The 27,918-nt window shown below is 43.9% G+C and overlaps 1 protein-coding gene across 2 annotated transcripts; it reads right to left on the reverse strand.

The window, feature by feature from the left end:
• Positions 1-232: 232 nt before the first annotated feature.
• LOC311102201 (protein spinster homolog 1-like) lies at positions 233-27,918 on the reverse strand. 2 transcript variants are annotated; one of them, XM_084143455.1, is made up of 12 exons: positions 27,669-27,918; positions 26,061-26,273; positions 21,528-21,730; positions 19,524-19,675; positions 19,335-19,401; positions 18,963-19,105; positions 18,160-18,312; positions 17,560-17,749; positions 7,010-7,075; positions 2,781-2,879; positions 2,477-2,645; positions 233-1,707 (listed from the first exon to the last, which is right to left on the reverse strand). In XM_084143455.1, exons 2-12 carry the CDS (start codon positions 26,266-26,268, stop codon positions 1,637-1,639), a joined length of 1,521 nt encoding a protein of 506 aa, XP_083999581.1. In that variant the 5' UTR covers positions 26,269-26,273; positions 27,669-27,918; the 3' UTR covers positions 233-1,636. The 2 variants fall into 2 exon arrangements, with proteins under 2 accessions (XP_083999581.1, XP_083999580.1); XM_084143454.1 differs by having other exon boundaries at positions 26,061-26,276.

Below are 27,918 nucleotides of genomic sequence, written 5' to 3' on the forward strand. Positions count from 1 at the left end.
GGCAGAGGAGAGGGAGATGTCATAGGAGTGACAGGAGAGGGGGAAAGGTATAGAAAGGCTGAATGAGAGAGGTTACAGCTGCACTTGTGCAGCATAGTCTACAACCCTCCATGAAAACCTGGCTATGGGCTTACAGGATCCAAGCTTCAAAGACACATTTATCACCTCTGCATCTGCAAAGCACTAAGTGACATCTGCACAGATACATAGAGAAATCATTCCATGAGTCATCTCAACAACAGTCCTTTCTCATCGTTTAATGTTTCAACAAAAGGTTACATCAAATCAAATTCATATTAGAAACTAGCAACTTTAACAAAAAAGTTTCTTTCCAAAATAACCAATATATATTTTTTAAATAATTTAACGCCTTCATTAAAAAAGGGATATACATTTTCCTCAGACAATTAAGAAATGTACACTCTGTAATAGACCTGATTTTATATCCTGGACTTTGTGACATCAGTGCCTCTATATGAGGTCACAAAAACCCAAAGTACACCTGACCGCCCGGAACATTCCATAAAAACACCACTAATAAAAACAATAGTCTTAAAAACCATAGATTATCTTCTGCACCTGTCTGGAACAGACATTTGTCCCGCCACCATTTTCTAGGGAGCCGAGGGACAAATCTAGTGTTATTATTATAATATACCAAAACGGGTCTAAAAACAGAACAAGGATTATTAGGCTTAATCTGTTAAAAATGCAACATCCGACAACAGATCGGTGGGTTTGGAGTCCAATGCGGGTACCACGGGCCTGTGCCTGCCAACTCCCTTTAAATCGGTCTGATACTGTATGTAGTAAGTAGTATGTGGTTACACTGAACGGACAAGCATCATATTTACAGTCTTAGTTTGTTGACGGGAGGATGACAGCACTGGTTGGAATGGCTTTGAAATGGGCCAGCCGTAGTTGTTCCGTGGCCAATCAGAGCTCTGCGTTTCAGACCAAAGCAAGAAGTACAGCAGCAGTAGTTGGGATGTAGTGGTTACAGCGCAATCAGAGCGCTGGGGTGAAAAATATCCTGCCGGTTTTCCAGAGGTCTCTACCGTCGACATATGGTCCCTGTAGAATAACGGATGAGTGTCTGTCTAAGAGTGACACCCTATCTGTGACCCTGCGACACATTGGCTGCAACAGGAGATTTAATGGGGGTGCATGCATCGGAATGCAAAAAGGCTTTTCTGCTTCCTTCTCTCCCTCGGGTAAAGTAGCTGCTTCTCCTCTGAAATTCCCTCTCTGAAAGTCCTTTCTTCTATCCGGTCACCTCTTCCAGCCACAGAGGTTAGGCTTCCACTGATGTGGCTCTTTGACTTTTACTCTGCATACATTTCTCATAAGCCACTATGTCTCATGTTGTCATGACAACATGTGAAGACAATCAGAAGTGGAATATCTGGTTGGTGACTACAAAAACACAAGGAAATGATGAGCGGAAGGTTTGGCAGCTCTGACTCTGCCATGTTCATCAGCAGATAAAGGTATTAAAAACCATATAATCTAAAATGTTACAAATACAATCAAAGACCATAGTTGTAAAAACACTGCTGCGCGATTGGTCACTGAAACAGGGACCAATCAGGGTGCAGCATCTTCCACAGGAGTCACCAACGTCCCTTTGATCTCCTCAAATCAGAACGCTGGACACTGGCACCCTCGTGGACCTGCCGCTCTTGGGTACAACAATTGGTTCATCATCTGTCAGGGAAAGAAAATGCAGGACAGTACAATTATCAAGATGAGCAGAATATGTGACCTGGCAGTTTCTTGTAACTGTTACTAGCCTCTCTCTGCTAACGTCACCTGTGGTCTGTAGAGTCATCTCTACCAGTCTCATCTGTGGTTGCTCTCAACTATTGTTAGTCTCTCAAAACTCTCCCTCACATACCCGTAGTTAGCAGGAGTAACAGTGTTAGACCAGTGTTGGGCCAGCAGCATACCACCTTGCATCCCACTTCAGGCTTGCCTCTGAAGCTAATCAGGGTTGGTCTTGGTGTGTCCCTGGATGGGAGACCAGATGCTGCTTGAAGTGGTGTTGGAGGGCCAGTAGGAGGCACTCTTTCCTCCGGTCAAAAAAAATATCCCAATGCTCCAGGGTAGTGATTGGGGACATTGCCCTGTGTAGGGTGCCGTCTTTTGGACTGGACATTAAATGGGTGTCCTGACTCTCTGTGGTCAATAAAGATCCCATGGCACTTATTGTAGGGATTAGATGATGGCCACCTAATTATCCTCAGCTCCCAATTGGCTTATTCATCCCCTGTAACTATTCCCCAGTTCATTGCTGTAACTGAAACTGTGTTCAGTCAACGTTCCTGGTAAAATAAGGGAGATTTTTTTTAAGGCTCCTCATTGAATTGTGTGACTTTCACCACTTCACATGCATTCATAGTTAGGCTGTCATAGCGTCACCTGTTGCTAATCTGAGGCCGGGCACATAAAGGTAGCTCCAAGTTTAGCCTCTCACCTGAGATTGCGTAGTTTGCGGCACATTGACGGTCCTTCTCGATGAAGAGGGCGGTAGCCAGGAAGAAAGCCCCGCCCCCCACTGCCACGAAAGAGCAGGTGAGGAGGGAGAGCTGCAGGGAGCGGAACTGCCACAGGTACGAGTCAGTCTGCTTCAGAGAGTCTGACACCTGATGGGGGGGGGGGGGGTGTTACACAGTAAATGAGGATCATACTCGGTTTCTTTAGACAAGTGTGTGTGTGTGTATCAAATGTGTAGGTAGGCGTTTATGTGTGTGTGTGTGATAATAAATCACGTGACATACCACTCCTATGAGATAAGGACTACCAGCATCTCCAAGGAGGTGAGCGAGAACGATCTGGAAGGCCTCAGCTGTGGAACGACGAGTGGGGACAACCACGTACTGAGAAAGATGGAGGGAGAGAGAGAGAGGAAAGAATTAGCAAACTTTTTTGTATATCTTATAAAATCAGCACAATACATAAGTACAGTGTATTCGGAAAGTATTCAGACCCTTTGACTGTCTCCACATTTCGTTACATTACAGCCTTATTCTAAAATGGATTCAATCATTTTTTCCCTGTCAATCTACACACAATACCCCATAATGACACCAGGGGGAGACTCGTCAAGGTCTGGTGACAGTCTACATCACGCGGCAGTGGCTCCCTCTGCTAGACATGCCAGGTCTCGACGGGTCCTCCGGCCAGGACTAATTGGGGCTGGTGAGTAATCAAGGGGCTGATTGCTCACCAGCCATACGGGGCCCATAAAGCTGCCAGGAGGGCAGCACACGGGAGGGTTGGAGGTAGTGAGAGGTTGCTACTGGATAGAAATCCTCACAGTCTGCTAGAACCGAGGAGCTCGGTGTTCTACCTCAGAGGAGACAGCATTCCCCGGAGCCCAGAAGGCGTTAACCCAGAAGAGGTTTCCTGGAGGAGACCGGTTTATTTTTCTTTATTGTTTTAAATAAACACCCTTGAAACTGAGGTGTCACACTTGTGTCTGATCTGTGTAAATGTCTTGATCAAACCCCCTGGTCTGCCACAGTATTAAAAATAAAAAAACAGAAACACCTTATTTACATACAGTGAGGGGGAAAAAGTTTTTGATCCCCTGCTGATTTTGTACATTTGCCCACTGACAAAGAAATGATCAGCCTATAATTTTAATGGTAGGTTTATTTGAACAGTGAGAGACAGAATAACAACAAAAACATCCAGAAAAACGCATGTCAAAAATGTTATAAATTGATTTGCATTTTAATGAGGGAAATAAGTATTTGACCCCCTCTCAATCAGAAAGAATTCTGGCTCCCAGGTGTCTTTTATACAGGTAACGAGCTGAGATTAGGAGCACACTCTTAAAGGGAGTGCTCCTAATCTCAGTTTGTTACCTGTATAAAAAAGACACCTGTCCACAGAAGCAATCAATCAGATTCCAAACTCTCCACCATGGCCAAGACCAAAGAGCTCTCCAAGGATGTCAGGGACAAGATTGTAGACCTACACAAGGCTGGAATGGGCTACAAGACCATCGCCAAGCAGCTTGGTGAGAAGGTGACAACAGTTGGTGCAATTATTCGCAAATGGAAGAAACACAAAATAACTGGCAATCTCCCTCGGCCTGGGGCTCCATGCAAGATCTCACCTCGTGAAATCATGAGAACAGTGAGGAATCAGCCCAGAACTACACGGGAGGATCTTGTCAATGATCTCAAGGCAGCTGGGACCATAGTCACCAAGAAAACAATTGGTAACACACTACGCCGTGAAGGACTGAAATCCTGCAGTACATGCAAGGTCCCCATGCTCAAGAAAGAACATATACAGGCCCGTCTGAGGTTTGCCAATGAACATTTGATTGATTCAGAGGAGAACTGGGTGAAAGTGTTGTGGTCAGATGAGACCAAAATCGAGCTCTTTGGCATCAACTCAACTCGCCATGTTTGGAGGAGGAGGAATGCTGCCTATGACCCCAAGAACACCATCCCCACCGTGAAACATGGAGGTGGAAACATGCTTTGGGTGTGTTTTTCTGGTAAGGGGACAGGACAACTTCACCGCATCAAAGGGACAATGGACGGGGCCATGTACTGTAAAATCTTGGGTGAGAACCTCCTTCCCTCAGCCAGGGCGTTGAAAATGGGTTGTGGATGGGTATTCCAGCATGACAATGACCCAAAACACACGGCCAAGGCAACAAAGGAGTGGCTCAAGAAGAAGCACATTAAGGTCCTGGAGTGGCCTAGCCAGTCTCCAGACCTTAATCCCATAGAAAATCTGTGGAGGGAGCTGAAGGTTCGAGTTGCCAAACGTCAGCCTCGAAACGTTAATGACTTGGAGAAGATCTGCAAAGAGGAGTGGGACAAAATCCCTCCTGAGATGTGTGCAAACCTGGTGGCCAACTACAAGAAACGTCTGACCTCTGTGATTGCCAACAAGGGTTTTGCCACCAAGTACTAAGTCATGTTTTGCAGAGGGGTCAAATATTTATTTCCCTCATTAAAATGCAAATCAATTCATAACATTTTTGACATGCGTTTTTCTGGATCTTTTTGTTGTTATTCTGTCTCTCACTGTTCAAATAAACCTACCATTAAAATTATAGACTGATAATGTCTTTGTCAGTGGGCAAATGTACAAAATCAGCAGGGGATCAAATACTTTTTTCCCCTCACTGTATGTGTTCAGATCCTTTGCTATGAGACTGGAAATTGAGCTCAGATGCATCCTGTTTCCATTGATCATCCTTGAGATGTTTCTACAACTTGAATTCAATTGATTGGACATGATATGGAAAGGCACACACCTGTCTATATAGGGTCCCACAGTTGACAGTGCATGTCAGAGCAAAAACCAAGCCATGAAGTCGAAGGAATTGTCCGTAGAGCTCCGAGACAGTATTGTGTCGAGGCACAAATCTGGGGAAAGGTATCAAAAAATTTCTGCAGCATTGAAGGTCCAAGAACAGTGGCCTCCATCATTCTTAAATGGAAGAAGTTTGCAACCCCCAAGACTCTTCCTAGAGCTGTCTGCCCGGCCAAACTGAGCAATCGTAGAAGAAGGGCCTTAGTCAGGGAGGTGACCAAGAACCCGATTGTCACTCTGACAGAGCTCCAGAGTTCCTCTAGAAGGACAACCATCTCTGCAGCACTCCACCAATCTGGCCTTTATGGTAGAATGGCCAGACGGAAGCCACTCAGTAAAAAGGCACGGCAGACCGCTTCGAGTTTTCCAAAAGGCACCTAAAGGACTCAGACCATGAGAAACAAGATTCTCTGGTCTAATGAAACCAAGATTGAACTCTTTGGCCTGAATGCCAAGCGTCACATCTGGAGGAAACCTGGCACCATCCCTACGGTGAAGCATGGTGGTGCAGCATCATGCTGTGGGGATGTTTTTCAGCGGCAGGGACTGGGAGACTAGTCAGGTGTGAGGGAAAGATGAACAGAGCAAAGTACAGAGAGATCCTTGATGGAAAACTGCTCCAGAGCGCTCAGGACCTCAGACTGGGGCGAAGGTTCACCTTCCAACAGGTCAACGACCCTAAGCACACAGTCAAGACAACGCAGGAGTGGCTTCGGACAAGTCTCTGAATGTCCTTAAGTGGCCCAGCCAAAGCCCGGACTTGAACCCGATCAAACATGTCTGGAGAGACCTGAAAATAGCTGTGCAGCGACGCTCCCCATCCAACCTGACAGAGCTTGAGAGGATCTGCGGAGAAGAATGGGAGAAACTCCTCAAATACAGGTGTGCCAAGCTTGTAGCGTCATACCCAAGAAGACTTGAGGCTGTACTCCCTGCCCAAGGTGCATCAATGAAGTACTGAGTAAACGGTCTGAATACTTATGTAAAAGTAATGTTTTTTATTTTTTATAAATTTGCAAACATTTCTAAAAACCTGTTTTTGCTTCGTCATTATGGGGTATTGTGTATAGATTTATGAAAACAAAAAAACGATTTAATCAATTTTAGAATATGGCTGTAACGTAACAATATGTGATAAAGTCAAGGGGTCTGAATACTTTCCGAATGCACTGTAACCTTGAGGTTGGAAGGTTGAGAATGTGCACTAAAGAGATACATGCATGGGTTATATTCCTAGAAATGTGGCTATTCGTATATGCCACTGACTTGGCGTGATCTAAATTCCTCAGAAACCGAATCCATACTTTCCAGTTAGTACACATTTTTGTTGTAGCCCCAGACAAGCACACCTGATTCAACTTGTCAACTAATCATCAAGCCATCAATTAGTTGAATCAGGTGAGTTTGTCATGGGCTTCAACAAAAATGTGTACCGTTGGGGGTTCTCGAGGACTGGAGTTGGGCAACATTGCTCTAGACAGATCACGCTAATTTGATCAGAAACATCTGTATACGGACATTTATTGAATAGGGCACAACCATATTGCGCTTTAGAGAGAGAGAGAGAGAGAGAGAGAGAGAGAGAGAGAGAGAGAGAGAGAGAGAGAGAGAGAGAGAGACAGAGAGACAGAGAGAGAGATGATAGTTATACATCTGAACTCACCAGCAGAATGTCCGCTACAATGGCCCAGTTCATAGACAGGAAGGTCTCTCCCAGGAAGATAAACACCTGATCACATAAAAAAAAACTGGTTAGACCACCATTACTTTTACCATGCACTGCGAATACAACGCCAGAGAGGAAAGCATGTATGTTTGTGGGTGTGAAAAAGACAGAGGCTGAAATATACTAGATGAAAAGCCGAAATGATTATGACATCCTGGCATTTAAAGCATACAACATTTTCAAAACTTCACGTACTATAAAACATTCCATCTTTGCATTCCATGTAAAAGGGCCCACGAGCACCAACATGGAAGTTCATAGGAGAATATCAAATTGAGTTCAAATGAAAGCTAATAGTCTATATTTGAGAAAGTAAGGCATATATACACTGAACAAAAATATAAAACGCAACATGTGCTGGTCCCACGTTTCATGAGCTGAAATAAGATTCCAGAAATGTTCCATACGCACAAAAAGCGTATTTCTCTCAAATTGTGCAGAAATGTGTTTACATCCATCCCTGTTAGTGAGCATTTCTCATTTGCCAAGATAATCCATCCACCTGACAGGTGTGGCATATCAATAAACGGATTAAACAGCATGATCATTACACAGGTGCACCTTGTGCAGGGGACATTAAAATGTCACTAAAATGTACAGCTGTCACACAACGCCACAGAGGTCTCAAGTTGAGGGAGTTGCAATTGGCATGCAGACTGCAGGAATGTCCACCATAGCTGTTGCCAGAGAATTGAATGTTAATTTCTCTACCATAAGCCTCCTCCAACGTAGTCTTAGAGAATTTGGTAGTACGTCCAACCGGCTTCACAACCACAGACGATGTGTAATCACGCCAGCCAAGGATCTCGACATCCGGCATCTTCATCTATGGGATCATCTGACCAGCCACCCGGACAGCTGATGAAACTGTGGGTTTGCACAAACAAAGAATTTCTTCAAACTGTCAGAAACCGTCTCAGGGAAGCTCATTTGCGTGCTCGTTGTCCTCACCAGGGTCTTGACCTGACTGCAGTTCGGCGTCGTAACAGACTTCAGTGGGCAAATGCTCACCTTCGATGGCCACTGATATGCTGGTAAAGTGTGCTCTTCACGGATGAATCCCGGTTTCAACTGTACCGGGCAGATGGCAGACAGCGCATTTCAGTTGCAGTCAGTGCCGTTAAAGACAAGGGAGGATGATTAATTTTTTTATGAGCATGGCCTTATTTCTATTACAGCATATATTGGATGGACTGTCATTCATATTCCATTCACATCGATAGGTTTAGGCTAATACATGATACTTAAATGTTCCCTGTCCCCATAAGGAGGTTACTACTATCTAGCCTATGAATTAAAGTTTACAACGTAGGTGCACAGGTCAAGATAATTTTGAGTAACCAAGGTGACAGTGACACATTCAATACCACATTGCACACGCTTGCAGGCATTTAGTTGATCTAGGGTGTAAACATTAGTCCAACAGTTGCATACGAGAGTTTCTATTGGATAAATTCAGGTATGTTCATCCCCGTTTCGTTCCATTTGCTTCCGTTTAAGAAACGTTTTTCAACAGAATCGGCAGAATGAATACACCCCTGATCACACGCAAACAGTTGACTTTCATAGCAGCCACATTCAAACAGCATGATCACTTTGCTCGCTGTGAGTAATATATATATATATATATAGTGAGGGAAAAAAGTATTTGATCCCCTGCTGATTTTGTACGTTTGCCCACTGACAAAGACATGATCAGTCTATAATTGTAATGGTAGGTTTATTTGAACAGTGAGAGACAGAATAACAACAAAAAAATCCAGAAAAACCCATGTCAAAAATGTTATAAATTGATTTGCATTTTAATGAGGGAAATAAGTATTTGACCCCTCTGCAAAACATGACTTAGTACTTGGTGGCAAAACCCTTGTTGGCAATCACAGAGGTCAGACATTTCTTGTAGTTGGCCACCAGGTTTGCACACATCTCAGGAGGGATTTTGTTCCACTCCTCTTTGCAGATCTTCTCCAAGTCATTAAGGTTTTGAGGCTGACGTTTGGCAACTCGAACCTTCAGCTCCCTCCACAGATTTTCTATGGGATTAAGGTCTGGAGACTGGCTAGGCCACTCCAGGACCTTAATGTGCTTCTTCTTGAGCCACTCCTTTGTTGCCTTGGCCGTGTGTTTTGGGTCATTGTCATGCTGGAATACCCATCCACGACCCATTTTCAATGCCCTGGCTGAGGGAAGGAGGTTCTCACCCAATATTTGACGGTACATGGCCCCGTCCATCATCCCTTTGATGCGGTGAAGTTGTCCTGTCCCCTTAGCAGAAAAACACCCCCAAAGCATAATGTTTCCACCTCCATGTTTGACGGTGGGGATGGTGTTCTTGGGGTCATTCCTCCTCCTCCAAACACTGCGAGTTGAGTTGATGCTAAAGAGCTCGATTTTGGTCTCATCTGACCACAACACTTTCACCCAGTTCTCCTCTGAATCATTCAGATGTTCATTGGCAAACTTCAGACGGGCCTGTATATGTGGTTTCTTGAGCAGGGGGACCTTGCGGGCGCTGCAGGATTTCAGTCCTTCACGGCATAGTGTGTTACCGATTGTTTTCTTGGTGACTATGGTCCCAGCTGCCTTGAGATCATTGACAAGATCCTCCCATGTAGTTCTTGGCTGATTCCTCACCGTTCTCATGATCATTGCAACTCCACGAGGTGAGATCTTGCATGGAGCCCCAGGCCGAGGGAGATTGACAGTTATTTTGTGTTTCTTCAGCAGGGGATCAAACACTTTTTTCCCCTCTCACACACACACACACACACACACACACACACAGTTGAAGTCGGAAGTTTACATACGCCTTAGCCAAATACATTTAAACTCAGTTTTTCACAATTCCTGACATTTAATCCTAGTAAAAGTTCCCTGTCTTAGGTCAGTTAGGATCATCACTTTATTTTAATACTGTGAAATGTCAGAATAATAGTAGAGAGAATGATTTATTTCTGCTATTATTTCTTTAATCACATTCCCAGTGGGTCAGAAGTTTACATACACTCAATTAGTATTTGGTAGCATTGCCTTTAAATTGTTTAAACTTGGGTCAAATGTTTCGGGTAGCCTTCCACAAGCTTCCCACACTAAGTTGGGTGAATTTTGGCCCATTCCTCCTGACAGAGCTGGTGTAACTGAGTCAGGTTTGTAGGCCTCCTTGCTCGCACACGCTTTTTCAGTTCTGCCCACACATTTTCTATAGGATTGAGGTCACAGTCTTAGTGTATGTAAACTTCTGACCAACTGGAAATGTGATATAGTGAATTGTAAGTGAAATAATCTATCTGTAAACAATTGTTGGAAAAATTACTTGTGTCATGCACAAAGTAGATGTCCTAATCGACTTACCAAAACTATAGTTTGTTAACAATACATTTGTGGAGTTGTTGAAAAACGAGTTTTAATGACTCCAACCTAAGTGTATGTAAACTTCCGACTTCAACTGTGTATATATACAGTATCTCACAAAAGTGAGTACACCCCTCACATTTTTGAAAATATTTGAGTATATCTTTTCATGTGACAGCAATGAAGAAATGACACTTTGCTACAATGTAAAGTAGTGAGTGTACAGCTTGTATAACAGTGTACATTTGCTGTCCCCTCAAAATAACTCAACACACAGCCATTAATGTCTAAACCGCTGGCAACAAAAGTGAGTACACCCCTAAGTGAAAATGTCCAAATTGGGCCCAATTAGCCATTTTCCCTCCCCTGTGTCATGTGACTCGTTAGTGTTACAAGGTCTCAGGTGTGAATGGGGAGCAGGTGTGTTAAATTTGGTGTCTTCGCTCTCACACTCCCTCATACTGGTCACTGGAAGTTCAACATGGCACCTCATGGCAAAGAACTCTCCATTCCAAGATGGCGTAGCAGTGCGGTCGCTTTTATTCATTGTCCCTGTGTAAATATCCCGTTTCTTGTTTTTTTTGTCTATTTTGTATATATTTCTCAATTTTTACTTTTCATTCTTTAACTAAATATACTTTCCTGCAACCCGCCTCACCCAACGTGGAAAGGATTCTATTATTTCTTTATAACTTTCATCGAGAACCGTAAGCTGAAAATAGTGTAGCTGCAACTGAATGGCTACTTACTATTAGTCACCGTTAGCGTCTTCACCACTGTCCGTGGCCTACACTATCCACCAGCCAGCTCTAGCTCTAGCCTGGACAATTCGTCGGCCAGTCTGCACAGCGTGCTATCAACCCAGCGTGCTATCGACCCAGAGCTTATTGGACTTTCTGCCGGAATCACTGGACCCTAGCGCCGGATCATCGCAACCAGCTAGCTAGCTGCAACCTGTTGTTGGCTGATTACCATTGCCCTATAGCAAGCACCAGTTAGCCTTGAGCTAGCCTCAGGCCCATCTCCCGGCTATCTACCTCTCTGTCAACCGGACGGGACCTCCTAGTGTTGACACTGAGCCCCGCCGATCCAACACGACTGGTCTGCCGACGAAATAGTCTGATGTGGTTTCAACAGGCTTCCCGTTGCGACGACCACGAAGATCCATCTGCCAGCCCCGGCCCGCTAGCACACGCAAACTACAACTGTGCTCCCTGCTAGCTGTGCTGAAGCACCAATTTGAACTGCTCTCGGACTCACATATTGCTGTTCACTGGACCTTATGATCACTCAGCTGCACAGCTGATGCCTGCTGGACTGTTCCTTTACACGGTACCCTGTCCTGTTTATTCTGTTTAGCCTTAGCCCAAACATTATCGCTATTTCCAGTTGTTGTCTTAGCTCTCTCTAATAACACCTGTGACTGCTTTATGCCTCTCTCCCATGTCAATTATGCCTTGCCTATTGCTGTTTGGGTTAGTTCTTATTATACAATTTCACTGTAGAACCCCTAGTCCCTCTCAAACTGCCTCAAATAGTTCCTTTGTTCCACCCCCCATACACGCCGAGACCGGCTCAATCGGTGCCTCCAGTGACGCTATCTCTTTCATTGTTACCCAACGCTTAGGGTTACCTGAACTGTACTCATATCCTTCCATATCCTTTTCTGTACATAATGCCCTGAATCTTTTCTACAACGCCCGGAGAACTGCCCCCTTTATTCTATGTACCCAACGCACTAGAAGACCAGTTCTTAAAGCCTTTAGTCGTATCCTTATTCTAGTCCTCCTCTGTTCCTCTGGTGATGTAGAGGCTAACCCAGGCCCTGCAGCCCCCAGTATCACTCCTACTCCCCAGGAGCTATCATTTGTTGACTTCTGTAACCGTAAAAGTATTGGTTTTCTGCACGTAAATATCAGAAGCCTCCTTCCTAAGTTTGAGTTATTCACTGCGTTAGCACACTCCGCCAACCCTGATGTTCTAGCAGTGTCTGAATCCTGGCTTAGGAAGGCCACCAAAAATTCTGAAATTTCCATCCCCAACTATAACATTTTCCGTCTAGATAGAACTGCCAAAGGGGGTGGAGTTGCAATCTACTGTAGAGATAGCCTGCAGAGCTCTATCATACTATCCAGGTCTGTGCCCAAACAGTTTGAGCTTCTACTTCTAAAAATCCACCTTTCCAGAAATAAATCTCTCACTGTTGCCGCTTGCTACAGACCCCCCTCAGCCCCCAGCTGTGCCCTGGACACCATATGTGAATTAATTGCCCCCCATCTATCCTCAGAGTTCGTACTGCTTGGTGACCTAAACTGGGATATGCTTAACACCCCGGCCATCCTACAATCTAAACTAGATGCCCTCAATCTCACACAAATTATCAACGAACCTACCAGGTACAACCCTAAATCCGTAAACATGGGTACCCTCATAGATATCATCCTGACTAACTTACCCTCTAAATACACCTCCGCTGTCTTCAACCAGGATCTCAGCGATCACTGCCTTATTGCCTGCGTCCGTAACGGGTCCGCGGTCAAACGACCACCCCTCATCACTGTCAAACGCTCCCAAAAACACTTCAGCGAGCAGGCCTTCCTAATTGACCTGGCCCAGGTATCCTGGATGGATATAGATCTCATTCCGTCAGTAGAGGATGCCTGGTTGTTCTTTAAAAGTAATTTCCTCTCAATCTTAAATAAACATGCCCCATTCAAAAAATACAGAACTAAGAACAGATATAGCCCCTGGTTCTCCTCAGACTTGACTGCCCTTGACCAGCACAAAAACATCCTGTGGCGTACTGCATTAGCAGTTAGGAAAGCAAAGGCTAACTTTTTCAAACAGAAATGTGCTTCCTGTAGCACTAACTCCAAAAAGTTTTGGGACACTGTAAAGTCCATGGAAAATAAGAGCACTTCCTCCCAGCTGCCCACTGCACTGAGGCTAGGAAACACTATCACCACCGATAAATCTACAATAATCGAGAATTTCAACAAGCATTTTGCTACGGCTGGCCATGCTTTCCACCTGGCTACCACTACCCTGGCCACCAGCTCTGCACCCTCCGCTGCAACTTGCCCATGCCCCCCCCGCTTCTCCTTCACACAAATCCAGACAGCTGATGTTCTGAAAGAGCTGCAAAATCTGGACCCCTACAAATCTTCTGGGCTAGACAATCTGGACCCTTTCTTTCTAAAACTAGCCGCCGAAATTGTCGCAACCCCTATTACTAGCCTGTTCAACCTCTCTTTCGTAACGTCTGAGATCCCCAGAGATTGGAAAGCTGCCGCGGTCATCCCCCTCTTCAAAGGGGGTGACACTCTAGATACAAACTGTTACAGACCCATATCCATCCTGCCCTGCCTTTCAAAAGTTTTTGAAAGCCAAGTCAACAAACAGATCACCGACCATTTCAAATCCCACCGTACCTTCTCCGCTATGCAATCCGGTTTCCGAGCTGGTCATGGGTGCACTTCAGCCACGCTCAAGGTCCTAAACGATATTATAACCACGATCGATAATAGACAGTACTGTGCAGCCGTTTTCATCGACCTGGCCAAGGCTTTCGACTGTCAACCACCGCATTCTTATTGGCAGACTAAATAGCCTTGGTTTCTCAAATGACTGCCTCGCCTGGTTCACCAACTACTTCTCAGATAGAGTTCAATGTGTCAAATCGGAGGGCCTGTTGTCTGGACCTATGGCAGTCTCTATGGGGGTGCCACAGGGTTCAATTCTTGGGCTGACTCTTTTCTCTGTGTATATCAATGACGTCGCTCTTGCTGCTGGTGACTCTCAGATCCACCTCTACGCAGACGACACCATTTTGTATACATCTGGCTCTTCATTGGACACTGTGTTAACAAACCTCCAAACGAGCTTCAATGCCATACAACACTCCTTCAGTAGCCTCCAACTGCTCTTAAACACTAGTAAAACTAAATGCATGCTCTTCAACCGAACGCTGCTTGCACCCGCCCACCCGACTAGAATCACTACTCTCGACGGGTCTGACCTAGAGTATGTGGACAACTACAAATATCTAGGTGTCTGGTTAGACTGTAAACTCTCCTTCCAGACTCACATTAAGAATCTCCAATCCAAAGTTAAATCTAGAATCGGTTTCCTATTTCGCAACAAAGCCTCCTTCACTCATGCTGCCAAACATGCCCTCGTAAAACTGACTATCCTACCGATCCTTGACTTCGGCGATGTCATTTACAAAATAGCCTCCAACACTCTACTCAGCAAATTGGATGTAGTCTATCACAGTGCCATCCGTTTTGTCTCCAAAGCCCCATATAATACCCACCACTGTGACCTGTACGCTCTTGTTGGCTGGTCCTCACTACATATTCGTCGCCAAACCCACTGGCTCCAGGCCATCTATAAATCACTGCTAGGCAAATCCCCGCCTTATCTTAGCTCATTGGTCACCATAGCAACACCCACCCGTAGTCTGCGCTCCAGCAGGTATATCTCACTGGTCATCCCCAAAGCCAACACCTCCTTTGGCCGCAATTCCTTCCAGTTCTCTGCTCCCAATGACTGGAACGAACTGCAAAAATCTCTGAAGCTGGAGACACTTATCTCCCTCACTAACTTTAAGCATCAGTTGTCAGAGCACCTTACCGATCACTGCACCTGTACACAGCCCATCTGAAATTAGCCCGCCCAACTACCTCATCCCTATATTGTTATTTATTTTGCTCATTTGTACCCCAGTATCTCTATTTGCACATAATCTCTTGCACATCTATCATTCCAGTGTTAATACTAATTGTAATTATTTTGCACTATAGCCTATTTATTGCCTTACCTCCATAACTTGCTACATTTGCACACACTGTATATATATGTATTTCTGTTGTATTTTTTACTTTTTTGTTTTACCCCATATGTAACTCTGTGTTGTTGTTTTTATCGCACTGCTTTGCTTTATCTTGGCCAGGTCGCAGTTGTAAATGAGAACTTGTTCTCAACTGGTTTACCTGGTTAAATAAAGGTGATTTTTTTTATTTATTAAAAAAAAAAAAAAAAAAAAATCTCTAGAGGATCTGAAAAATAGATTTGTTGCTATACATATAGATGGCCTGGGCTATAAGAAGATTGCCAAGACCATGAAACTGAGCTGCAGCACGGTGGCCAAGACCATACAGCGGTTTAACAGGACAGGTTCCACTCAGAACAGGCCTCGCCATGGTCGACCAAAGAAGTTGAGTGCACGTGCTCAGCGTCATATCCAGAGGTTGTCTTTGGGAAATAGACGTATGAGTGCTGCCAGCATTGCTGCAGCGGTTGAAGGGGTGGGGGGTCAGCCTGTCAGTGCTCAGACCATACGCCGCACACTGCATCAAATTGGTCTGCATGGCTGTCGTCCCAGAAGGAAGCCTCTTCTAAAGATGATGCACAAGAAAGCCCGCAAACAGTTTGCTGAAGACAAGCAGACTAAGGACATGGATTACTGGAACCATGTCCTGTGGTCTGATGAGACCAAGATAAACTTATTTGGTTCAGATGGTGTCAAGCGTGTGTGGCAGCAACCAGGTGAGGAGTACAAAGACAAGTGTGTCTTGCCTACAGTCAAGCATGGTGGTGGGAGTGTCATGGTCTGGGGCTGTATGAGTGCCGGCACTTGGGAGCTACAGTTCATCGAGGGAACCATGAATGCCAACATGTACTGTGACATACTGAAGCAGAGCATGATCCCCTCCCTTCGGAGACTGGGCCGCAGGGCAGTATTCCAACATGATAACGACCCCAAACACAACTCCAAGACGACCACTGCCTTGCTAAAGAAGCTGAGGGTAATGGTGATGGACTGGCCAAGCATGTCTCCAGACCTAAACCCTATTGAGCATCTGTGGGGCATCCTCAAACGGAAGGTGGAGGAGTGCAAGGTCTCTAACATCCACCAGCTCCGTGATGTCGTTTAGACATTAATGGCTGTGTGTTGTGTTATTTTGAGGGGACAGCAAATTTACACTGTTATACAAGCTGAACACTCACTACTTTACATTGTAGCAAAGTGTCATTTCTTCAGTGTTGTCACATGAAAAGATATACTTAAATATTTACAAAAATGTGAGGGGTGTACTCACTTTTGTGAGATACTGTATATATATATATATATTTCTTACAACCATCTATGCGCTCTCCTCCTCTCACCTTTTCCCTTCACTTGTGGACTTCAGTGCACAACACATCAGCTAACATAGCATCCCTCTCTGTTTGAGTAGGCTTAGCTAGCTGCATTGGCCTTCATGAAGAGGGAGGATAATTAAAGTTCACAGAAGTAACAAGTAAAAGTAGAGCAGACTAGAGTTGAGTACAATATAATGTACTGTACTGAACTATACAGCATTGTACTTACTGAGCTCTACCGTGCTTTACTTTGATGTCCAAACTTGTGAAACATAGACGTCTATGATTGGTTCAGATTTGGTCTGGTCTGGACCAACCAAATTTGGTCTTGTCTGGGGGCAGAGCTCATTAAAATAACATCCAGTGTGTAGAATAATAGCCAAATATGCAAAAGAGGACATTGCATATTAAAACTTGTGTGTACCCATTTAGGATACATGAAGAGAATTACATATCCATAATTATGCATTTCTGTGTAGTACAGATCAGGGACCAATGATGAAATTCCGTTATCGGGTGTAAATCCACTTCACTTACTGTAGTTCAATAACCAAAAGAGATGTTCATGTCATAGCTGACACCCCATTATTTTCGCAGACGTCGCTGAATCTTAATTCGGAGCAGATATTTAACAACAGTTTTTGGAAAACTTGGATTCATAAAAACTGAGGGAGATTTTTGCCTCTTCACCATTCTTCCAGTAAATGTGTTTTTGTAAAACTTTCTTTTTAACTTTTTTTTTTTTTTTTGTAAACAAATTGTTTTGTTTTAACAATTTACATTTAAGGTTTTACAAGTAGTCCTTATGCATAGAGTTGTATGGTTTGTTAAATTATAAAAATCAATGGTTTTGTTTGCCATACATTTTAAGTCTCCGTGCAATTCCGTTACCGTGGAATTGTCCATACCGAAAATGCATACTACTTAGAACGCATGTATTCGTACATGGCCACACAGAGAGAGAGCGAGAGAGATGGGTGTTGACTTACGTAGGTGGCGATGGGGCTGGCCTGAGCGAAGACGATGGCGAGGTAGAGGAAGGGAGCTGAGAGGAGGAGTCCTAGAGCACACACCAGGGGGTCTGCCCTTGGTGTCCTCAACCTCAGCCGCCTACTGGCCTCCGCACCACTGGCCACACCCAGGATCCCTGACACAACTGTGATGATGCCAAAGTACAAGCTGGGGAGGGAGAGAGTGAGAAGGAGACATTTGTTTACCCTTGTTGACTCATCTGTGTGGTTTTTGATGTTTTGAGAATTGACTATTTCCTGATAAACTGGATTCCTTTGATAGCCAAAGTTTGATGTCTAGTCTCTACTGCTGCTCTCTATTCACTGACTCCTACTGTCGTCCAAAGCCATTGCAGTTATCAGGAGTCGAGTGTAGTAGTGGCAACAATGTTGTGATGATTCAATCTTATCCTGTGATTACAGAGGAGTGCGATGATCCCTTAACATTCTGACTGATTATAAAGAGTCTTTGTTCAGCACCTAGTTCCTGTGTGTGTCGGACGTTTGTGTGTCACCTGTTGGATGTCGGTGTGAGTTTGTCTGTGTGTGTGTGTTACGTATCAGATGTCGGTGTGTTACCTGTCAGAGGTGTCGCAGGGCCCCTTAACACAGGGGGGCCGCTCTCCGGTGAAGACAGCAGCTCTGAAGAGGAAGGCCGGGGCCCAGAGTGCCAAGGAGCCAGTCACAAAGGCCACTGCTGTGAAGCCAAACGTAGACAGCACAAAGCTGGGGCTGCACACAGACACACACAAAGATATTAGTTTGATAACTCTTCTATAGTACCAAAGATGCATTATAATTGTGCAATGAATACAGAGCTATAGAGATATGGTCAAAACATAGTGGACTATTACAGGGAACATGGGTGTCATTTCAGACTCAACACAATATAGAAAATAGAATGCGATTTGATACTCAGCTCTGGTCAAAAGTAGTGCTCTACACAGGGATATAATTTGATACTGGGCTTGTGATCAACACCATTATCCCAGAAACCCTAGACCCATAAGACTCCTGAACATCTAATCAAATGGCTACCCAGACTATTTGCATTGCCCCCCCCCCCTTTACGCTGCTGCTACTCTGTTTATTATCTATGCATAGTCACTTTAATAACTCTACCTACATGAACATATTACCTCAATTAACCGGTGCCCTCGCACATTGACTCGGTACCCCCTGTATATAGCCTTGCTATTGTTATTTTACTGCTGCCCTTTAATTATTTGTTACTTTTATTTTTGTAGGTATTCTTTCTTAAAACTACATTGTTGGTTAAGGGCTTGTAAGTAAACATTTCACTGTAAGGTCTACACCTGTTGTATTCGGCGCATGTGACGAATAAAATGTGATTTGATTTGATTTTTTGATGGTGGACATACTTTCTGCAAAGGGCCTTCATGTCACCCAGCCAGCTGGTCCTTTGGAGGGTGTGCTCCTGTCTGTCCTCGATAGCACCCCTTTTCGGCTCTTTCACCACAAATAACAGCAACACGACCGCTACTAGTCCTAACGCAGGAGTCACCTAGGGGGAATAACCACAATTTTAATGGCATAATTGATGTATCTGATGTTCACAGATAGAACTAAAACATGGACACATTGAATTATTAAGAGTCAGATGAAAGGTACCACCATGCTTTTATGCATTTTTATATTATTCCTTTTATGGTTGAGAGTGTATGTATTTTGAGTAACTTTTGTGTTGAGAAGTAAGTATAATATCCAAAAGCTCAGGGGATGTGTTAACTCACCCGCAGCGCCCAATGCCAGTCCCCTGCCATGTCATCAACCTTTGACCCCACGATGTAGCCTAGACCACTGAGGAAGGAAGGACAATGGAACAAACATTCACCACAGGGTCAATTGGCTCCTCTTATCACAGATAACAATGATGGACACAGCTGTATTCATTATTATATGTATATGTTCTATGACCCCACCTGCCCACTGGAATGGCAAAATAGAAGACAGAGAGCATCTGCGTCCTCCTCTCCTTGACGTACAGGTCAGCGATGATGGTTGGGGCGATGGTGGAGTAACTGGCCTCCCCAACCCCCACCAGGCCACGCGTCAACAACAGGAGCCAGAAATACTGACAGGAGGAATGGTGGAGAGGGAGAGAGAGGGGAAGAAAGAGGGGAGGAGAGATGGGTGGAGAGAGGGGGAAGAAAATAACATGCCTTCAGGTTAAGATTGAACTTTTATTTAAAATCAGGGGAGCCCATTGAGACCAGGGTCTCATTTTCAATGGCGCCCTGACGACAACAAATTCAACACAAAAATTCCAATAAAAATAACATTTACCAAAAAAACTGCAGATTAAAATAAAATACAACTACAATTTCAACAACACAATACATTATTATTTTTTGCCCCCTTTTTCGTAATATCCAATTGCGATCTTGTCTCATCGCTGCAACTCCCCAACAGGCTCGGGAGAGGCGAAGGTCGAGTCATGCGTCCTCTGAAACATGAACTGCCAAACCGCGCTCCTTAACACCCACCTCCATAACCCGGAAGCCAGCCGCACCAATGTGTCAGAGGAAACTACCGAAGTCACCCTGCAGGCACCCGGCTCGCCACAAGGAGTCGCTAGAGCGCGATGAGCCAAGTAAAGCCACCCAGGCCAAACCCTCCCCTAACCCGGATGATGCTGGGCCAATTGTGTGCCGTCCTATGGGACTCCCGGTCATGGCCGGTTGTGACACAGCCTGGGATCGAACCCGGGTCTGTAGTGATGCCTTAAGCACTGCGATGCAGTGCCTTAGACCACTGCGCCACTCGGGAGGCCCACATTTTTACATTTAAATTTTTTAAAATGCTATTCTTATTTTACAAATTCAACATTAGACTCCTAAACTGCCACCAGGGAAACAAGACGCAGGGAGTTCTGCAGGTTATTCAAAAAATGGGGGGGCATTAAAACTGAAGGTGAATTTACCTAATTCGGTGGAGACCCGAGCTTTAAGATTTACTCAAGCTTTACTCTAGCTCACATCCCTTCACACACGGAGACAAGCCTAGGTGTCCACTGTATGATGTTAATATTTAAATATATATATATATATTAAAGGAAACAATCTTAGGCTTAGCCCTAGAGAGACCGAGAGAACGATAGAGATATGCCGGCGCCATGTTTCCAACATCAACATGGATTTCTTTATACTTGTCAACTGGCTACTACTGCTATACAGATATAGGCGTACAGAAGGAGGCTAATTCGTTCATTTTCGATCAGAATCTATTTTTTTATAAAAGATAAGTATTATATTGTTAGATTAAAGGAGTAACTCTGGTAGGCGGACATTCCGCTTGTAGGCATGCTCTTCTTCCTCTAACTTTTATTTTACTTCAATGAAAAACGCCTCCATCTTCACAATCAACAGTAGTCTAGGCCAAGGCTTCTCTCTCGCTCTCCCTCTCTTTCTTTCTCTCAGCAGCAGGCGCATGTGCGCGCAAGGAGTGTGAGAATGGTGCTGAAACGCAAATTTGAGTGTAGGCTATGATAGACAGCCTCTCCCGGCCAGTTACAATTTTATTTATCACAATGTTTATTTTATTTAGTATTTATTTTTCCTGGTGTGTGTGTAGCCAACCTGCCCCTCCCTCTCGGAAGCATAGTCTAGTAGAAGTTGGGGAAAGAGATTTTTAATTAGAGAAGAATGGATTAACCTTTTCAATGCTACTATAGTTATCACGTTTCACATTGGATTTATTAACTAAAAAAAGGTAAGACGGGTTTTTATTTTAATTCTGGTGAAAAAAAGGAACAGAAAGGAACGATATAAACCTGAACTTCTTTGGGGTTCAAACTGGTTTTATTTTGCAGGTGGGAACAGTGAACCGGAACCCAAAAAATAATGGTTCTGTTCAGAACGAAACGATTGAGAAATAATTTTGGTTCCAACCCCTGCTGAAAACGATAGTTAGAAAGTGTCACTCACTTCTCTGGGCGTGTAGGAGCTGGCGAGCGTCACCACGGACCAGAAGCCGATGCCCACACTCATGATCACCTTCCTGTTGTACCTGTCGCCCAGGTAACCAAAAACAGGAGCCAGGAACATGTAGCTGCAGATGAAGACTGTTTGGAGCAGCCCTGACTTCCCATCACTGATTCCAAAGTACTGCTCAATGTCAGGCAGAACACCTAAACAAGACAGAGACAGAGAGACCTGTGTTATATGGCATATGGGAAATTACTTATCCATAGCACTTTTTGGAGTTATGATAGTCAAATCCAACATGCTTTTTAGGAGTAGCTTATGCTTCCGTAGCAAACAGATCCATGATTGTTCTGTGTGAAATTATCATAATATATACAGTGGGGAGAACAAGTATTTGATACACTGCCGATTTTGCAGGTTTTCCTACTTACAAAGCATGTAGAGGTCTGTAATGTTTTATCATAGATACACTTCAACTGTGAGAGACGGAATCTAAAACAAAAATTCAGAAAATCACATTGTATGATTTTTAAGTAATTAATTTGCATTTTATTGCATGACATAAGTATTTGATCACCTACCAACCAGTAAGAATTCCAGCTCTCACAGACCTGTTAGTTTTTCTTTAAGAAGCCATCCTGTTATCCACTCATTACCTGTATTAACTGCACCTGTTTGAACTCGTTACCTGTATAAAAGACACCTGTCCACACACTCAATCAAACAGACTCCAACCTCTCCACAATGGCCAAGACCAGAGAGCTGTGTAAGGACATCAGGGATAAAATTGTAGACCTGCACAAGGCTGGGATGGGCTACAGGACAGTAGGCAAGCAGCTTGGTGAGAAGGGAACAACTGTTGGCGCAATTATTAGAAAATGGAAGAAGTTTAAGATGACGGTCAATCACCCTCGGTCTGGGGCTCCATGCAAGATCTCACCTTGTGGGGCATCAATGATCATGAGGAAGGTGAGGGATCAGCCCAGAACTACACGGCAGGACCTGGTCAATGACCTGAAGAGAGCTGGGACCACAGTCTCAAAGGAAACCATTAGTAACACACTACGCCGTCATGGATTAAAATCCTGCAGCGCACGCAAGGTCCCCCTGCTCAAGCCAGCGCATGTCCAGGCCCGTCTGAAGTTTGCCAATGACCATCTGGATGATCCAGAGGAGGAATGGGAGAAGGTCATGTGGTCTGATGAGACAAAAATAGAGCTTTTTGGTCTAAACTCCACTCGCCCTGTTTGGAGGAAGAAGAAGGATGAGTACAACCCCAAGAACACCATCCCAACCGTGAAGCATGGAGGTGGAAACATCATTCTTTGGGGATGCTTTTCTGCAAAGGGGACAGGACGACTGCACTGTATTGAGGGGAGGATGGATGGGGCCATGTATCGCGAGATCTTGGCCAACAACCTCCTTCCCTCAGTAAGAGCATTGAAGATGGGTCGTGGCTGGGTCTTCCAGCATGACAACGACCCGAAACACACAGCCAGGGCAACTAAGGAGTGGCTCCGTAAGAAGCATCTCAAGGTCCTGGAGTGGCCTAGTCAGTCTCCAGACCTGAACCCAATAGAAAATCTTTGGAGGGAGCTGAAAGTCCGTATTGTCCAGCGACAGCCCCGAAACCTGAAGGATCTGGAGAAGGTCTGTATGGAGGAGTGGGCCAAAATCCCTGCTGCAGTGTGTGCAAACCTGGTCAAGACCTACAGGAAACGTATGATCTCTGTAATTGCAAACAAAGGTTTCTGTACCAAATATTAAGTTCTGCTTTTCTGATGTATCAAATACTTATGTCATGCAATAAAATGCAAATTAATTACTTAAAAATCATACAATGTGATTTTCTGGATTTGTTGAAGTGTACCTATGATAAAAAATTACAGACCTCTACATGCTTTGTAAGTAGGAAAACCTGCAGTGTATCTAATACTTGTTCTCCCCACTGTAACTCTTAAAGGTCCTGCACAGTCAAAATCATGTTTTTCATCAAATGTGATATTTGGATGAAACCAGAACAAAGTAGGATGACCAAATTATGAAAAATTACTGTTGCTTCTACATTGATAAAGTTTGATCAGAAAGTTAATAAACATCACATAAAGCATCATTTTAATACACCATGGTAACATTTTATTATCTTACCTACTTTAAATAAGTACAGCCTTGTAACTGTCATCGCAGAAGGCATGTTGGCAGAGGTGCCTTGTTTAGATAGCTAGTCTACTGGTACCAAAATTTTACTGCAGTGTGTCAGCAAATATAATTAGAGGCTAGCTAAGTCTTCAGCCAGCATGGAACAAATGTGGGGGAAGGCCTGCCCAAAACTGACGCAGTCGTCATGTCATGATATCGAGAGACATTCCAATTGGAAGATGCATACACATTTCTGAACATCATTGATAGTCATTATACAGAATCGGCAGAATGAATATACCCCTGAACACACGCAAACAGTTCACTTTCATAGCAGCCACATTCACTTTGCTCGCTGTGAGTAATACACACACACACATACACACATACATACACAAACAGTTGAAGTCTGAAGTTTACATACACCTTAGCCAAATAAATTTAAACTCAGTTTTTCACAATTCCTGACATTTAATCCTAGTAAAAATTCCCTGTTTTAGGTCAGTTAACTGAGTCAGGTTTGTAGGCCTCCTTGCTCGCACACGCTTTTTCAGTTCTGCTTACAAATTTTCTATAGGATTGAGGTCAGGGCTTTGTGATGGCCACTCCAATACCTTGACTTTGTTGTCTTTAAGCCATTTTGCCACAACTTTGGAAGTATGCTTGGGGTCATTGTCCATTTGGAAAACCCATTTGCGACCAAGCTTTAACTTCCTGACTGATGTCTTGAGAAGTTGTTTCAATTTATCCACATAATTTTCCTTCCTCATGATGCCATCTATTTTGTGAAGTGCACCAGTCCCTCCTGCAACAAAGCACCCCCACAGCATGATGCTGCCACCCCCGTGCTTCACGGATGGGATGGTGTTCTTCGGCTTGCAAGCGTTCCCCCTTTTTCCTCCAAACATAACAATGGTCATTATGGCCAAACAGTTATATTTTTGTTTCATCAGACCAGAGGACATTTCTCCAAAAAGTACGATCTTTGTCCCAATGTGCAGTTGCAAACCGTAGTCTGGCTTTTTAATGGTGGTTTTGGAGCAGTGGCTTCTTCCTTGCTGAGCGGCCTTTCAGGTTATGTCGATATAGGACTTGTTTTACTGTGGATATAGATACTTTTGTACCTGTTTCCTCCAGCATCTTCACAAGGTCCTTTGCTGTTGTTCTGGGATTGATTTGCACTTTTCGCACCAAAGTGCATTCATCTCTAGGAGACAGAACGCGTCTCCTTCCTATTGTTTGTACAGATGAACGTGGTACCTTCAGGCGTTTGGAAATTGCTCCCAAGGATGAAACAGACTTGGAGGTCTACAATGTTTTTTTCTGAGGTCTTGGCTGATTTCTTTTGATTTTCCCATGATGTCAAGCAAAGAGGCACTGAGTTTGAAGGTAGGCCTTGAAATACATCCACAGGTACACCTCCAATTGACTCAAATGATGTCAATTAGCCTATCAGAAGCTTCTAAAGCCATGATATCATTTTCTGGAATTTTCCAAGCTGTTTAAAGGCACAGTCAACTTAGTGTATGTAAACTTCTCACCCACTGGAATTGTGATACAGTGAATTATAAGTGAAATAATCTGTCTGTAAACAATTGTTGGAAAAATTACTTGTCATGCACAAAGTAGATGTCCTAACCGACTTGCCAAAACTATAGTTTGTTAACAAGAAATTTGTGGAGCGGTTGAAAAACAAGTTTTAATGACTCCAACCTAAGTGTGTGTAAACCTCCGACTTCAACTGTATATTAACATTGTTTGACAGTCATTATAAATGTATTTAATTAAATGTATCCAGACCTCACCCTGTAAAGTTTCAACTGAAATTGTCCAAGATGAATTAGCTAGCTAGCTTTATAAACAGTGCTGACAATTCCATTTGGGCTAGCTAGATAAATTATATAGCCAACATTTTGTCTATATTGATGCCGTTACAATAACCAAAGAGTTGGATAAACAAATAATTTGTGAAACCATGATGTATGACAGGATTGGATGTTGTATGCAATTTCAATGTTGTTCGAGTTGCCTTGTGTATCAGCAAATTTGTTTGAGAAAATCTTACTGCAAGATTAGGTGTTTTCAAAAAACCGCCAGTCAAGGTGGCCTCCCCGCCTACAGCCTACTAGCTCCCCGCTCACTCAGTCTTTTTAGACTTCCTGGTAGTTTGACATGAGAAAAAGTACAAAAAATATATATATCTAATTGGGAAAAAATATTATGGGTGATGTTTAAGTCACGCATAAGGCTATTTTACATGGGAATCAGAATGACTGTTCAGGACCTTTAAGGTGAGGATCAATATCTAAACACTTATGATATGTAGTTCCCCATTAAAGAAATGTTAGGTGAGCGTTGGGTTAGGAAAATGTTGGTGCAACAGATTATCCATACCAGCCACGGTGAACCTGTCCATGTAGTTGAGCAGGTTGATGAAACACAGGACGATAACGGTGAACACTGCTCTCATGCTGGACACTCCGCTGGCTGGCTCTTCCTCTTCCCGGCGCTGGCTAGGCCCCACACCAGGTTCTTCCGAGCCCTCTGCCTCGCTGTCAGAAAAGAAGGGTGTGGTGTCCGAGGTGAGGTCGGCTAGAGACATCACAGCTGCTGGAGAGAACAGGGAAGGAAACTGGATGAGGAGGCCATTTTGGGTCAACACTGTAGGCACCTTGAGTTAAATTGAACTCACATGCAAAGAGTTTTCTGTCAGAAACAAAGGAGAGGGAAAATAAAGAGGAAAAAGTAAACAGGAAAAATACCTAAATGAATGGCAGAAACACACGAAGGTCCAAATGCATTTCAAAAGTGTGTCATTGCAAAACCAAAGCTAATGTGGTCCTCTGTAGCTCAGCTGGTGGAGCACGGCGCTTGTAACGCCAAGGTAGTGGGTTCGATCCCCGGGACCACCCATCCACACAAAAAAAAAAAAATGTATGCACGCATGACTGTAAGTCGCTTTGGATAAAAGCGTCTGCTAAATGGCATATATTATTATAATGTGAGTGGTTAGGGAAAGTAATGTAATTTAGAGCCAGGGGACAAGACAGTCAGATATAATGTGGGAGAAGGGGGGAGTATAGGGCAAGTATAGCGATGCAGTCTTGTGATGTATGTTAACGAAACTAGCTTACTGTCATGAGAACATGGACAGCACGTGTCTGAATGTGTGTGTGTGCAGAGTGTTAAGACTTAGTGTGGGTGCATTTGTATCAGCAAGAATGGAGGCTGTTTAGAAAGAGTATGTGAGGAAACTCAGGTAATGAAAGATACCATAGATAGAACAATGAATTACCACTCGAGTATGGTTTCTGCATGTTTCCCATTTCCTCAAGTGTTTTTCAACGTCACACAAAGACTAACTCTAGGTGGTCACCAGACAGTGGGGTCAATTTGTGCTGACAAGCAGGCTAATACACGAACGTCCTCTTCAAAACAACAAGCTAAGGTGTGCATAATTAACCAAACAATTATGTCTAGAGTAGAGGGTTAAAATGCTTCGTCTGTTTACAGATAGCTAAATAAAATACCAATATGATTCTGATCGATACATGAACCTTAAACCAAGTTAGCTAGTTTGAGCAGGGTTCCATTGTCTTTGTAAGCTTGCAGAAGTATACCTTATGTTGTTAGTTACCTAAGTTAGCTGGCTACCGTTACGTGATTGCTGGACAGCAATTATGTAACTAGCTATTCCGACCCTATCATCATGGGACTTTGATTGGTTAGCTTGTTGCTAGCAACCAGTGGCATCGTAAACAATTGCCAATCACCTCGTTAGCTGGCTAGCTAGCTAGCTGTTGGCTAGCCACAAAACTAAAGCTACCTAACAGATTTGGTCATTCATCAATGTCAGTACGTTAGCTAGCTAATACTCTGTACCAAATTTATCCCATAGCTAGCAGCCCAGCAGTGTAATCTTACCAACTGTATACTTTGTAACAGATGTCCATAATAGCTTTGTGGCTGTGTGTGTCAAAGCTACTTTTTGTTATTGTTTACCTGGTAGATGGTCAACGGAGTGATGAGTCGGGATTGATGCGTCTTCGCGGGTTTCCAACTGTCTCGGGTCCTGTGTTGTTGTCAGATCTGCTCTTTCTTGGGTTTTATGGCATTAGCTTAAACACTAGCCTCAACATTTCTTGACGCATTATGGAGAAAATGGTCGGACGTGTAAACCGCTATGTTTTTGTGAGGCGCAGCTATGTTATTCTCTTTCTCGTTGCGGCTCAGCCATGTTGAAATGGTATCC

The sequence above is a fragment of the Coregonus lavaretus genome, assembly GCF_964263955.1.
Source record: "Coregonus lavaretus genome assembly, chromosome: 2".
NCBI lineage: Eukaryota > Metazoa > Chordata > Actinopteri > Salmoniformes > Salmonidae > Coregonus > Coregonus lavaretus.